Genomic DNA, 16,184 nt, shown 5'->3' with positions numbered 1-16,184 from the left:
TGCATGTGTTGAGGTCACCTTCTCTCCATGGCCCATGTCTTCATTCTTAATGTCGCTCAGTGTTTTCCAGTTCATGTTTAATCCTGTGCCTGCTGACCTGGTCTCTGTCAGCGACTGGCTGTTGACTGCAAAGCCTTCCCGGTCATACCTATAGAGATGACACGTACATGAATAAATATGCGTCGATTAGGCATAGCATTATAAGCACTGACAGGTGAAGTGAATAATACTGATTCTCTCTTCATCATGGCGTCTGTTAGTGGGCTGGATATATTAGGGAGTGATTGAATATTTTGTCCTCAAAGTTGATGCGTTAGAAGCAGGATAAATGGACATGTTTAAGGATTTCAGTGAGTTTGACGAGGGCCAAATTATGATGGCTCGATGACTGGGTCAGCGGGGTGTTCACAGTCACAATCTATTAATAGCAGCCCAAGGAAGGAACACTGGTGAACCAGTGACAGGGTCATTAACGGCCAAGGTTCACTAATGCATGTGGAGAGCGAACAAATGAGCTACTGTAGCTCAAATTGCCGAAAACGTTTATGCGAATTTCTGATTAAAAAGTGTCCGAATACACAGTGCATCACAGTTTCTTGTGTACGGGGCTGTATAGCTGCAAAACAGTTAGGGTGATTATGGCCCCTCTTCACCACTGAAAGTGAGGATCAGAACTGGAGCAGAGAGCAATGGAAGAAGATGGCCTGGTCTGATGAGTCACATTTTCTTTCACAACATGTGGATGGCCAACTTTGTGTGCATTGATTACCCACAAAACACCTGGCACCAGGATGCACTATGAGAATAAGGCGAGTCGGCAGTGGCAGGGTGATGCTTTGGGCAATGTTCTGCTGGGAAACCTTGGATCCATCCATGTGGATGTTACTTTTACATGTAGTAGCTACCTAGACACTGTTGCAGACCATGTACACCCTTTCAGTGAAATAGCATTCCTTGAAGTCTCTTTCCGCAGGACATTGCACCCTGCCACAAAGCGAAAATGGTTCAGGAATGGTGCATGAGGTATTTACTTGGTCTCAAAATTTCAAAGCCCTCAATCCAATCAAGCATTTGTGGGATGTGCTGGACAAACAAGCCTGATCCATGGAGGCTAATATCTTGGTCCAGATACCACAGCATACCTTCACGGATCCAGTGGAATCCATGACAAGTCAGGGCTACATGGCAGCAAAAAGGGTCCCAACACAATATTAAACAGGTGGTCATAATGTTATGCCTGATGGGTGTATGTCCAGGCATGCCTATGAACCAAAACACATTGGTATATTCTTTTTAAATTGTCATGCACATTATACAGAGAGCAGGGAAAAGAAATACGGATTTGATAAGTCAAAAGAAAGCACACCGTATGCTTGAGGACACAAGTAAAGATCCCTGGATACTGAAAATATTAAACTACACTAGATGTTCCATAAACACTGGACCTGAATATGTTCAGCAGTGTATCTATTTGTGAAAAAGAAAGTGTCAAAGCAAATGTGTGTATATTTTTTTACATGTTTGTTCTATGGCATTTTCTTGAGGAGTAACTAAACTCAATCACTAACTGCACTGTATCAATTATAATCCAAATAAGCATCTTCAGACATGTCTGAATCGCTCTTGTAACTGATTTCCAGACACAACATCCTGCAAAATATATGATCTGACATATGGCTGCCAAATGCATTAACAGACCATTTATCATTTTTTCTCTGCATACATTAGTATCCACATACACAGTTCATTCACCAAGTGAAAAATACAAATAAATAAAACCTATGCATAATAGTGTCTATGCATGCCTTTTATTAATTTATCTACCTTTTTAATATACCATCTAAAATCTTCATGGATCAGTGTGACTCCTGCTCAGCAGTCTAACTAAGCAGTGCAATCTAATCAACTCATCATCCAAATTCATCAGCTTCCTTGAATTATGCAAAGAAGTCTGGTCCAAACAATCCCACATAGCACTGCATCGCCACAGGAAGTAGAGTCAGACAGACCTCCTTTGTCTTTCTAAAGCACAGACCTAAATATAAAAAAGAAGTGGATAACTGTCTGGTACTTGACTAACTTCATTGTCATTCATTGACTGCTGCCAGCATGTAAACTTGAATAAGCACCAAACAGCAGCTGAGATCGAGAGGAAAAGCTGCGGATTAGAGGAGAATGGAAGGAGTGATGAAAGGAAGGAGGGTGCTGTTCTTTTACTTATTTAGCCCTTTAAATATCAACACCAGAGACCAATAAGACCAAGATTAAAGCTAGATCAATGCAGCCTACCCCTTCACTTTCTCCTGCACACATAAGTAACTGGCATAACTAATATAACGTACCCGTAAAAGTGGCCAAAATGATCAATCATGGAACAATTAGCAGAATTCATAATGCAGTCATTAACAATTTAAAAGTGTGAACAGAACCATGCCTTCGGGAACACGCCTGAAATTACTGTATTTACACTTTGAAGGTATGAGTGCTGTTTGACGCAATTTAGTGCCTACGAATAGATTTCAAGAGTAGCACACAGGAAATCATATGCACACAGAAGGATTGTTATGTACACACAAACACACACACACACACAGAGGGAGAAAAAGGGAAAAAGCATTTTTGTTTCAACAGTGTCCAGACTTGGGAACAGCCTTAATGAGTGAATGAGTCATAATTCAAAATCCCTCCACAGGAGCTGCTAATAAGAATCCAGTTTGATGCTGCTCACCACGTTCCCATCTTTGTGAGGAAGTACAAAAGCAGTTAGGAGCTGGAAAACACAAATACTTGTGCTTTGTTTCTGTGGTGCTCCCTCCTTCCGCCCTTCTGTCTACATCCTGTCTCGAGTCCTGCTGGGACTGAGGGGGCACATGCCACCAGTCTCCAGCCAAGTAATCACTGGGGCTTTGCATTTATATTCATGTGTGAGACGCCTGGTGGAATTTACCATACTTCATTTCATTTGTATGAGCAATGCAGTAGGGTATTTTTTTTTTACAAAGAACTTCTTGATGTGATTATCGGTGCAAGTGTATAATTGTTGGTGTATTGCTGCACATCAGAGTGACTCACCAGGCTCTCAGTCTAAAGGCCTGTGGTATATCTGGGTTGACCATGACTGTTGAACTGAACAATGCAGAGAGAGATCTTCCCCCAAAATCAGACAATCGAGCTCCTTTGATGGCAACCACTGGCTGTGTAGAGCCATCAAAATTTTCTGCCTGGAGAAAGAAAAAAAAAGAAGAAGAAAAGTGTCTAAGAAAGTAATTCAGGAGACAGAATGCGAGGCTGCAAAAGCAGTTGTGTTATTGTCTCTTACTTGTTTAGTCTGTGTCTGCAGCTTGAAGACACCAGAAAGTAATATTTGGTATGGTGTGCTTTCATAATTGGACAACCTACAAGTTAATTTGAAAGTCATTTTTGGATTTCTGCAAAAAGGAGGGGATTAGCTCTTGCAGATCGAATGAGCTTAGAGAAGAATAGTGCTATTTCATGCACATTCGAGAGTTATTTAGCCTTCTGTCTCAAATAGGAGACTCTCGTCCAAAAAATCACTGAAGGTCACAGGAATGATTTGACCGATCCAAATTTTACAGCCCAGAAAACCTAATCAGAGTGTTTTTGTACTCGAGAGCACCCAAAGAGAGATGTGTGACTACACATGCATGGCTGTATGCACACACACATACATGGGCAACTACATAAACACGTTCAATTAAAGAGTGCTCAACACTTTTTAATGTCAAATTGGAAATCAATCCATGGATACAAAAAGACAGAGAGTGAGAGAGAGATTACAGTTATTACCTCTTCGCCCCACAGTGTGACTGTCACGACTTTGCCTGTTTCGTCGATTATGCTGAGAGCCCTCTTGGAGACTTCTCTGCTGTTCTTAGTGGTGATACGGGATACATCCTCAGCACTCTTACATATTCCAATCACATCTAGAGGTAGAGAAAATCATTTTACAACTCCATCTCTTGATAACAGGAAGACAATATCCTTACAGTTGGGCATGAAAAAAAGCGTTATGTGAAGAGCACCTCCTGAGATGTCTCTACACAGTGTAGAATTTAAAAATGCCCCCTGGATATACTCTACATAATGTGAAGTGTTATCACATCATAAGCAGTAAAGGCCCAACAGAGCACAGAGCTGACACCCCTCTGATATTGCCAAGTTACAGCAGAGTGACATAAATGTCATACCAGGCTGGCTAACACCCAGCACCACTTTCCAAATGACAACAAACACACTCATCCCTCTTTCAAGTTTCTTGTCATGTCAAGGCCTAAACACTTCATTCAGGATTACTGCACTGAGGAGCAATGAGGAGCTCTAAGATAATAAAGAAAAAATGATAAAAACAAAATATTCAAATACAGATTTCAGTTCGACTTGAGTCAACAATTGCTTTGTTCCTTTACAAGATGGAATCAAAATGGCATGACTCCACCCATAAAAAGCATAAAGAAAACATGACTGAATATGGCAGATTTCTCCATCTAGGTAGTCTTCTTAAGAAGCTCATCACAATTTCCTCCTGCTATAACTGGATCACTCCCTGTAAGCTGTCTGTTTCAAAGTGCTGTAAACAGCCACATGATGGCATTCACTGTGGCATTCAGATCATTTGTTCCCTCAGATACATCAGAAAATGACAGAATTGTGCACTGATAGTCTAACCATGGAGGACAAACTGGTAGTGCACAAACATACTCCTGCTAATACACCTGAAGTTAAATCTGAAGTACCTGTACCTGAAGTGTACCATTTTCTGGTTGTGGCTAATAAAGCCGTTTGGCTTCTGGGTCAAAACCCAGCTCTCATCAACATGTAAATCAGGTACTATTTTGTGTTTTGCGGTCATTGTCTCCAGCAGTGTATTTCATAAAGTAATTATCGTCACACTGTGAAGAAACTGCTTGGTACCAGCATCTGCTGAGGTGTGTAGTCTGCTACATGTGCTGCAAACAGTACTGTAGTATTATAAAAATGCTGCTATGTAGTGACACCACTGATAAATTACCCCAAATATCTTTTCCATGCATTAAATTCTGTAAAAACAACAAGCTGTCATATTAACAAGATCAGACATTTACATCATATCTCTGATGGGTGATTATAGGTATCAGACAGGCGTTGACTACCTGTCATAAGAAAACACAAATATTTATTCATTAAGCAAATAACAAACTAAATAAATGTTTTATACCAAAATCTAGACAAGTCAGAAATTAATCAAGTATGACATCCATCCATTTAAACTATTTTTTAATCAAAAAATAATCATGTTTACAATGGGTTTTTTTGTTTTTTATAAAAAAGCAAATGTGAAAATGCACAGATAACAACAATAATTATATTTTAGTGTTAAAAACAACATTTGAATTAAAACGCTTGTGCATAAAGGTGGATTAACCATTACTGAAAGAGAAGAAATGAGTTTTGGTACAAAATACTGTTACAAATACTGTTTTTACTATTTTACTATTACTATTTTGAATATTGCCATCTCTGAAAAGCCTCATTGCGGGTGACCGTTGCCATTTCACTTGAGATAAATGATGTTTATAACATTATTTATCTCCTTGTGTACGTGAAATAAAACACAAAAAAATCTACGGGGGGGGGGGTCTGTAGCACGTTTCATGGTGTCCTGAGGATTTACACATTTGTGTTCATGTATTTAACAAAATAACTACACTGAATAACAACACCTTTTTTCAGATCACTCATCTGGCCTTTCTGCCTTCTCTGCTAGCCTTTTTCTAAACTCTCCCCTTCCTACCCATCCTCCCGGTATTTCTGTCAGTGCTCTCTCAGCCCTCCTTAATTCCATTATGATTGAGACGTCATCCACCTCTGAACTCCATTATCACCACAGGAACAGGCTGACAGTTCTCATTACCATGTTATAATCCCCTATTTAACAAAGGAGTAGAGTGAGAGGCAGTCGAGGGAGAGAGCGAATAGAGAGTCAACAGATGACACACGGGACATGTAACACTGCCCCTCTGTGACCAACGCAAACACACTCCTACAGCTAAACTGCTCAGTGCATCTCTAAACTCTTTAGTGTGGTGCTGTGCTGGTAGTTTGCAATAATGTAACCATGTAATATAACTGTTCAGGATGTAAACCTACATGGAGCTTTCAATTGGTAGGGTACAGCCAGTTGCTTATATTTCTTTCTGACCATTAATTTCTTTTATAGTGTGTCCAGCACTTAAAAGATTCAACATGCCTGCTTCTGTGCTATCAGTTGTCTTACTTGCTCTGTTAGCCCATGACGCTACAACACTGGATTACTGTGCAATGCAAAAATCAAATCTCACACAGCGCACAGGTCTAGCATAAGACAAACGCAACAGACCTGAACTTTTCAACCTACAGACGCCAGCAGAATAGGTTTCATCCAAATAGGATTTAGTGTAAAATTCCTCTTTAATCTTGTTTTAAAAAGCTGTTTGTTTTTAGCTTGCACAAAAAATGTATTGGAATAAATAAAGAACAACTAAGCAACAAAAACAACATATTCCTGTGAGAATTACATCAAAAATCACAAACTAAAGTGAAGTCAGGCCAATAAAAATCAAAAGAGAAAACTGATTTAAATTTGACAAATCTCCCCTTCAAGGTAGTGTCCTTGCACATTTCTGGACTCCTTCGAGTCTGACTGCTATTTTGTTTTATTGTTAACTGAAGGCCCTTGTTTGTACTTGTGCAGACTATAAACATCAACTTCTGTGACGCTTTCACATTCAGAGCTCAGTCTCGTTGTACAAGTCGCAGATTAAACAAATGTTATGCATTGTTTTTTTTATAGTTATTAGTCTAGAGGGCATTCAGAGAAAATAAAGCCTGGAAAACAGTATATTTGTGTATATATATATATATATATATATATATATTTTTTTTTTTTCCTCCCTTTATGGGTGGAGATGCAGATCTCTAAAACTGCAGGATGTAGCGTGCATACCGCCTAGAAAAAGTTTTTTTTTTTAATCTCTATTACCCTAACTATAAAAATGTCACTCATACCTGTACATCGTGACACTAATAAAAAGGACAACACTACCAAATTACTGTCTCTCAAACCTAATCTTCATTTGGATCATCCCAATTTATCTGCCATGAAGATAAAACTTAAATGTCACGCACACTGTGTCCAGGAGCCACAACAAAACTTAATAAAAACAGCAGAATAAACGTAATCGTCTTCCTATGACTTCTCTTACAGTATGCCTGAATTAACCTTGATTTTGATCCTGCCGTAACAAATTTTCCCAGAAAATCTGGCTTACAACTGACACGACCGTGCCTGTCAAATAGATTCGTTTTTTGTAGCATCTACACCTATGGCCTAATTGCCTAAACAGTAGAAGCAGAAAATCATGTCTTGTCATGTCAACAACAGCCCATTTCTAAAAACCATAAACCATTCTAATTTCACAAGCAATTTAAATTCACTTGTGACATACAGCAATTTCTCTTTCAAATTAAAAGTATAAACAAAATGGCTGGGCCAGACCAGTTTAAATTGCAATCAGATAGTATGATACTCCATGGGCAAAAAAACACTAACTGAACCAGAGTCATAAAGCCTTTATCTAAATGATTTTTGATTTTAAAGACAAAAAATGAATCCTAATTAAATGAGTAATATTCATAAGGTTTTCCTGTTAATGGAGTCAATCGAATGTGGTGTACAAGATAACATCACAGAGAAAAAAAATTACCTAAAATTTTGTTTTAGGTAAAAATATATAAAAATATTCTTTCATGGTTGAGAAATGTGTTGTATTCTTTGCCTGGATTGACTCACACAACAGTCACTGGTATGTTTTTTGTTTTGGCTTCTGATTTGTAAAACATACACACGCACAACACAGTTGCTGAATCACACTAAAGTTTCTATCTTTAACGCTCTGTTTAAGCAGTTGTTCCACAAAGTTTGAAGGGGCTGTGAGTCAGGTCATCATCAGAGCGCTCACTGCAGTCTGCCGATTGGTGTGACAAATTCCCATCTGGATGAGTTCATTAGTAATGTTTCTGAGCTGTGATTGCAAAAACCGAGCTTGTCAGATGCAGTTTGGTTTTGTGAGGCTTAAAAAAAAGAAAAAGAAGCAAGTAGTCACGTCTCCTGCTTTTGCCTTTTTTCTAACCATCCTTGACACTGAAGCTCTACCTGCTCACTCACTGTTAAGTTTTTATTTTATCTGTTAAATTGGAGAAATGTATAAATAAAGCGTGATGAATGTTGTCTCCTACCAATGATAGCATCTTTGTCTCGATTTTCCAGCTCTGCGATGGGCACAAAGTCACAGTGCACTGTGGGGATGCTCTGATTGTCGTCACATGGCACGATGGATGAGTAAGCGTGGAGGGTCATCTCGTAGTCGTTCTTCAGCGTGGTGTACTGTTTGTTGGCCGGCTTGAGTGTAGCCTTGGAGATGTAGTACACCTACCGAGAACATTAGATCAAAGTTGTTGACATCATAAAAATTTGACTTGAAAATCTGCAGTTTCCTGTACATTTAATGCGATTGATTGAGTGGGTCACCAATTTATTGATCGTGTAAAAGGAAATAATTATTAAAAGGCTGCTTGTGTTCAACCAAAACCTAATAAGAGTTGAAAACCTTCAGGTCCAACTAAAATGTGGTGCCATATCAGCCCCATCAGTCCTCTAATTCACCAGAAAATGAGAAGCAGCTGAGAGCGAGGCTGCTAAACAGCATAATTTAAACTCAATCTGCGAGGCTCACTTCTTCATTTACTCTCCCAAGTCTCCGATATCCCCCCTCTCTTTCCGCCTCCCAGTTTGTCTCTGTGACTCTCTTCTTTTTCCTTCATTCTTCCCCCTCTGATTTACCCCACACAGAGATGGGAGCATGAAACCAATGTGATAAGCATTCTGGCTGCTCAGAGCCAGTCACACCCACTCACTGCTCTGTCAATACCCAGATCACGAAGAGACGATGGATTCGTTCCTTTATCTTTGGAGGGCAGAGGACACAAATTGGATATGAGCCTGTGTTGGGAGTCACTGCCAGTGGCTGATACCTGAGCCAATGTGAATACCAAAATGATAGCGAAGGTTAATTGAGTTATTAAGCTCTGTGGGCGGGACTAAAATACGCAAGCGCTTTACCATCTGTTCTACCTGTCAGGTAATCGGACAGGTAGATAAGACAGGAACAGGTGGCTGAGATGATTTCGACTGGTGTTTACTTAATCTTTCTAGAAAAAAATTATTGTCAGTGATTATAGAAAGAAGGAATCTATGTGCAGTAGATTTATTTTTACTTGATTAAAAATGTACTCAGTTCTTTGAGGTTTCTTCTAAAACACAAAAAACTAAATTATATTTATATTACTTGCCAAAATGATTTGTATTCTTGAGACAGAATGAATGTCTTCAATTATTTTTTTTACCCACAAAACATTTACAGGGCTGAAAGCGCAAAAATGTTTCCTTCTGTATTAAGTAGTGGGTTAAACAAAATTTTGTTGCAGATAAAATTCTTGGTGACTCCTATGTTCTGTAACGTACACTGAACGTCATAAATCAAACACACGCAAACGGAGGAGGTAACATCACATTTGCAGGGTGGTGATACAATGAATATAATATATACATGGAAATCAAAAGAATTAGGATTTATAATATGCTACGCTCATTATAGAAAGATTTATCATTACAATGCAGCTGACACGTTTAACAGGACAAGGAAATTATTCACAGGTGGAGATAAACATCAAAATATCCAAAAACTGGTACACAGATTCCTATAAGTGCTTTTTTGATGAAGCCCATTGGTTATTTGAAAACTCAAGATGGTAGACAATTTCATGTTAGCTGTCAAAAAAGGCAAGAAAACAATAGTTTTCCAAAGTAAACTAGAAATCCAAGAATGTGTCACGGTTCGGGGTCATGTTGACCCAGCTTTCTGTTTCTCATGTTTTGGTGTTTTTCTAAATTATGATTTATGATTTGATTAATCAGTGATACTGTTTTGATTATGATTATTATTTAGTAGGTGTCATGGTCCTGGGCCAGGTTGGCCCAGTATTCTTAGTTTTCTTGTATGTTTGTATTTTGTTCCCTATTTAGGCCATGTTTCCTGAGTTGCCCTGTTGTGTTGTTCCCTAAGTGTTTTCCCTTCGTGGCTTTTACCCCCTGTGTGCCCCTCTGTGTATCTGTGAGCCCTCGTCTCTCCTTATGTTTTATTCCATGTTTCCCCTGCCCGTTATGTCTAAGTTCTCCCCGTGCTCTCTCTCCCCCCTGTGTGCCCTCTGTGTATCTGTGAGCCCTCGTCTCCCTTTGTGGTTGTTCCATGTTTCCCCTGCCCGTTATGTCTGTGTTTTCCCCGTGCTCTCTCTCCTCCTGTCTGAACCTCTGTACTTCCTGTTTGACTCTGCCCGTCTCCCGTCAGTGTTCACCCCGCCCTGTCTCGTTATGGTTATCTGTGTCAGCTGTGTTACCCGTGTGTTCCCACTTTCCTCGTTAACCCTCTGTGTATTTCTGTCTGCGTCTCCCTCTGTTCGGCATCGCGTTCTCCCTCATGCTGCGTGGATTTCCCTGTGTTCCTTGGTGAGCTTTATGTTAGTTTTTCCCCAGTCTAGTTTTGTATCGCCTATCATCTTCTGTTAAGCAATAAAGCTGCCTTTTGAGTTCATCCCTTGAGTCCGTGAGTTTTTGCGATTGGGTCCTCATCCTGCCTGCCACGCAGCGAGCCATGACAGTAGGTTTTGGTCAGTGTCAAGTCTGTCTCTCTCTGTCTAGTCTGTGTCTTAGTAAAGTGTGTTTTGCTTCCTGTTTTACTTTAAAGGTTCTTGTTCCTGTCTGATGTCAGTGTTCCAGATTTGCTCTCCCTGTCTCGTTAGGCCTTATTCCTCCCAGCTGTGTTCCCCTTCTGTCTCTAATTCCTTGATGACTCCCTCAGTGTATTTAAGCCCAGTGTGTCTTTGTGTCAGTGTCGCGTCGTTAACGGCTTCTACTCTCATGTTAACTGTGTGTTCGCCTGCCTGCCTAGTTCGGTTTTTGTATTCCCAGTTTAGTGAGGTTCCTGTTCTGTTGCTATCAGCAATAAAGCTGATTTTTTTTTTTTTTTTTTTTTTGAGTTTATGTCTGCCTTCGAGTCCTGCATTTTGGGTCCTTTCTCTCCGTATTTTTCATCGTTTTGATGGTCACTGTAGTGGCTATATTCATTTCTTAAAGTTCTCTCTTTCTTATATTTAATATAAACACACTACGGACGGAGAAGCGCCTGTTTTTATGGGTTGTGGTTAGCAAAAACGACGGTAACAGCATGCATGTCCGCTTGTTTATGTTCCACATAAACCTTTCACAATAAAGCTCAAGATCCTGTTGAGACTTTTCAAAATAAACTGAATCACGTGAAAGAGCAAATTATTTGCGGATGAGAAGTAAAAAAGATCCACCATGTGCTAAAAAAATCAACCTTCGACTCAAACGTTAGAACAGGCTTTTCCCTGCAGCACGCCGTGTAATAAATACTCACAAAGAAAACGGCGGCCGTTACAACTTATGTCTAAAAATGTATAGTTTCATGCATCAGTTAAAACACTCGACTCCAGCTACATGACCCGCAGCTGGAAAAACTTCCCACAAGTCGAGCTGCCCGAGATTCACAGAATTTACAGAAAATGTTACATTTTTGTGATTTATCATTATCAGGACGATAGAGGTTTTATATCGGGATATGAGATTTTGCTCATATCGCACAGCCCTACCTACTACCACCAAAAATCATGTTGTTTATAGTGCCTCGGGATTGAATAAGATAGAGAATGGATTGGTATATCCTTACCCATCCATTCTGGATTGCATGTGAGTGTTAAAAATGTGTCTGTAGGTGCATATTTAAAAGTGCTTGGGTGCTAGGTAAGTGTAATCTACAGTCATTCCCCATGAACTAAACTAGGAGACATTAGAAGATGAACTAACATTAAATCTTGACAGTGTATTTTAACTACTTACATTAGTTAACCAAAGAAACAAACAGCTAGGCATCACAGTGTTACATTAGTTGCCTCACATTAAGGTTTTAGGTTTGAATCTATCCAAAGAGCTGTAGTTCACTGAAAGTAGCTTTTGGTGTGATGGTAAAAGGTTATCTCTGTGTTAGCATGTTACAAAATAAATGATTAAGAAAATTGACGACAGGGTGTGTGAGCATGAGAGCTGAGCAAAGGGTAAAGAAGTCTTCATGCATTGAACACATGGAATTCATTGAATCAAAAATTAAGAATAAATCAAGAATAAATTGGCATCGGATGACTGTTAAATGTCTGAACCTAGTCGTAAGCATGCTATCAAAGAGGTAAAAGGGTAATCCCTTTGCTTGCACAGCACAGTGCAATTTTTATTGGCCCACTGGAGCTTCACTGTCAATGTCTCATTGCAATTATTTTGTTTAACATTTGACAAAAAAAGGCCTGAAGAACATTCCAACTTCCCCTTTAGTGTGTTTGTTGGGCAGCTTAGATAATGTCACTACAGATAAGAATATCGCCCATATGGTTTTCACTGCCCTATGCATAGCAAAGAAAACAGTCCTCATGAACTGGAAAAATAAAAATAATCTTAATTCTAACCAATATAGGAATTATCTATTAGATTACATTAGTCTCGATACAGCCTCTGCCACCACATCAGATCAATTGCTCTGGGCTCCTTTGATTAGCTCCATCACCTAGTGGGGGTGGGGGGTCATAGTTTGGTCCCACCTTCGCTGTTGTGATTGGTGTGTGGGTAGGGACAGGCTTAGGGCATCGGGGGGGTTCCCCAGGAGCATCTTCCTTGGGGGGCTCAACCCGGGGTAGCGGTCATGGCCTATTAGGGGCTCTGTTGGCTCTAAGGTATCGGTTTCCTCGTGGCTGCGGGCAGCGGGGCTAGGGGAGGGTCTGTGCTGACAGACGTGGGTTACTGACCTGGTAGCCTGGCTGCCCCTGGGTGGGTCCGGGACGGGCGTGAGGTTCTGGGGGCGCTCAGTCTCTGGGTTGGGGCCCTGGCCGGGCCTCGGGGGCTTGGGTCCTGGTTGGTATGTTGCTGGGGTTGTGGGCGGGTGGGTGTATGGGGGCCCGGCCCTGGCGCAGGGTGCCGCCAGTGAACAGAGCCACCTGGGGGGCTCTTCAACTGGTGGGGGAGGTTGTTACACCTTGCAGGAGCTCTCCTCTCTTCAGGAACTCACTCTGCAGGAGGGGGAGATACAGGAGAGGTGGAGGAAGATCTCAGCCTGGGCGTCTATTGTCTTGTGTAGTCTGGAAGATGAGTCGATGACGGGGTGGGTGCAGTTTTCTGCACGTGGTGGGGTTGGGTGGGCTGTCCCGGACTCTGTGGGGCCGGGCGTCGCTGCTGTTCTGGGCACCGGTCCGGATGGGCCTGGGCCCCCTTTCCCTGGAGGGTTGCGGAGTATGGGGGTGCCCACTGGGGTCAGCGGGGGAGCTGGCCCCAGGGAGGGGTCACTTGCCCCTCCCTTCCTTCCCTCCCCATCTCCAGCTGCCTCCCTCTTCCCGCCACAATCACCCACACATGCAGGGCCTTGGGGTATCACCAGGGTGCAGGGGAGGCTACCCCCCCTCTGTCCCCTTCTGGCTTCTTGTGCCTCAGTTTTATCTCACAACTTAGACATTCACATTACTCACACTCTCATCACACATACATATAGGATCTTGGGGGTGGGCATGCTACACGGACTCCAAAAGACCATCAGGGTGTACACCTCACCCCTGGCGTCGTTGCCCACCTCTAAATTTTAAATACACGTAGACATCGAGGGCTATCAGGAGGGGCTATGCGCTTACCTGCTGCTCTGTGGCAGGTAGCTCCATGCCCTCCTGGGTTTTAACCCTTTAAGACCTACCATAGAACCAAGTCCACCAGAGCTTATATTATATTTTTACATGTTATAGAGCCATTTTTGGGAGCATTTCAAGTTGCTATACATCAATACAACGATTACAGCCTAAATTTTAATAACATGCATGCATTAAGTGCATAGTAATTACATAAATTGCAAAAAAGTGCAATAAACTACAAAAAATTTAAAATCGTTTTTGTTTTTTAACATATATTTCTAGTTAGAGAAATTTAAGAGGCTTATTCCTCAAAACTGTAAATACAAAAAAGTTGCACAAACTAGTTTCCCACCACAGGAAATTTATTTTGAGTGTCTTCATAGTTTTATTTGTGAAATACACCAATTTCTATACACTGCAGGAAAAACAAAAATAAATATTATAGTGCAAATTTGCAAAAAAGCAGCATATGCATCAAAATAAACTATTTCCAGCAGTGCAATATGAGTCCTAAGCATCCCAGAAACGACACAGAAAGTCATAAAGTCAAACATAACTTTTAAAAACACCAGTATAGGCTCATGAGGCCCTGGTGGTAAAAAAAAAAACTACATTTCCGTGAAAATGACGTCACTTCCGGTTTTGGGCAGGTCATGGCGGACATGCGATAGTTCAAGCTGATGGAGTAGGAAGTGTTATGAACAGCTGATCGGATCGGCAAAGCAAGTTTCTGGAATATTATGTTTTTGTTGCTGCAAGCGCTTTTTATGCAGTTTTTGCAAAGCTATATGTGGAAGGAAACCGTGACCTAGGACAAGCTGATGGCATAAGATGTAAGTACAACTCCTCCGGTTTCATATGCAAAAAAAATTATTGTGCTAGCTCACGTGGTTGCAGTGCTACTGGGATTTAAAAATAGTTACGCAAAACGGAGCGTGCCCGCTCTGACCGGTTTTAAAGGGTTAAATGCACCTTAGAACACACATGCATCAACACTACATATGAGCGGGCGGAGGCAGGTTTTGGAGTCTTCTCACACCCCCGTTCTCTGCGACCTGCTGGAGCAGGGGGCCAGGAGGAGGAGTTGGCCGTCCGACTGGGGTCTGGAATGTGGGACCTCCCTGCTGCTGCGGAGTTGGGGCAGTCTGCTTCTCCCCACCGCAGGGAAAAGGGTAACACCACCTGGGTCTGGGTGCAGTTTCCCCCTGCAGGGGCAAGGGTACCTAGACCCGGTTCTTAGAGTACGCTTGGGGAGTGTGATCGTGTGTACAACGTCTCTTTATGTCTGTCTCCACGTTGGTTGAGTGTTGAGTAAGTGCATATGAGAGCATGAGGGTGGGAATGGATGTTTGTATCTGTGTGTGCCTGTATGCCTGTGTCTATGTGTCAGGTTGGGTATCTGACGCCACCTTTCTGGGGACATCTCAGGACCTCTAAGATATGGAGGCCTATCTCCCCCCACCACCACTTCCCCTGCCAGTGGCAGAAGCCCTCAGACATCGGTGCGTTGGTGGTTCTTTGTGTCCGGGGATGGGCGCCCAGGTACACACCGGCTCACTCCTTGGTGGCTGCTTATCGGGGACTGGAGCCTGGGGCTCGCTCGGGCCACTTCGGAGGTGGGGTGAGGTGCTAGCGCAATAATTTTTTTTGCATATGAAACCGAGCCCCCGGCCGAGTTTCCTTGGTCTCTTGTGTTCTGGGGGCCTCTGGATGTCTGGAGTCTTGATCTCCTCCATACCTGCTTCATGCCCTGGAGGACGGGGCTGTGGCTCCCCACACCCTCTAGCAGATCATTACATGAAGGAACCTTTTAAAAACAAGCGCGTCCATGCTCACAGGTGTACACACGGGTGCTCACACACACAAACTACACCCTTTTTGGCTCCTACCTCAAAGCACACTGTGCGCTGTCGATATTACGTGCTGCACAATAATGTTTAATATTTAGTATTTACTGTTATATTCCCATATATCATCATGATGTTGTTTATTGTATTGATCTCGTTTTCTTCTGCTTGTGTTCTTTTTTTTCTTTTTCAACAGGTGATCCAGGTGATTGATATATGTATTTTTTTTGGTCTGCTTATTTAGTTGGTTTTTGTTTTTTTTGCCCTTTATCCCCGTCCCTCTTCACCGATGTTTTTTTCCCCCTCTTCCTTTCTCCCTTTTCTTTTCCTCATTCAAGTCTGTCCCGTATCTAGCAGGTGAAAATAAAAAAATAAATAAAATAAACAATAAAAGGTGAATCAAATAGACCATTATGGCAAGGCTGGGATGGTCAATTTGGTAAAGTAAATCCGTTGGGCATCTTTCTTTGCCTTTAGACAATAATTCTGATGGCAAAAGAACCAAAC

General features: G+C 41.6%; 1 protein-coding gene across 1 annotated transcript in view; it reads right to left on the bottom strand.

Moving 5' to 3' along the window:
• Positions 1–16,184, bottom strand: part of LOC146624334 (replication protein A 70 kDa DNA-binding subunit-like) — a 48,519-nt gene that overhangs the window by 16,729 nt on the left and 15,606 nt on the right. The window contains exons 10-13 of the mRNA XM_085364551.1: positions 8,275–8,467; positions 3,808–3,944; positions 3,073–3,221; positions 19–148 (exon numbers count right to left, since the gene is read on the bottom strand). Coding sequence (XP_085220677.1) covers positions 19–148; positions 3,073–3,221; positions 3,808–3,944; positions 8,275–8,467 — 609 coding nt within the window. The remainder of the gene's footprint in view (positions 1–18; positions 149–3,072; positions 3,222–3,807; positions 3,945–8,274; positions 8,468–16,184) is intronic.

This window comes from Diplotaxodon limnothrissa, linkage group LG10 (genome assembly GCF_057381915.1).
Source record: "Diplotaxodon limnothrissa isolate DT_005_m linkage group LG10, D_limnothrissa_male_GT1.1, whole genome shotgun sequence".
Taxonomy (NCBI): Eukaryota; Metazoa; Chordata; class Actinopteri; order Cichliformes; family Cichlidae; genus Diplotaxodon; species Diplotaxodon limnothrissa.
This window is presented reverse-complemented; position numbering and strand designations above follow the sequence as displayed.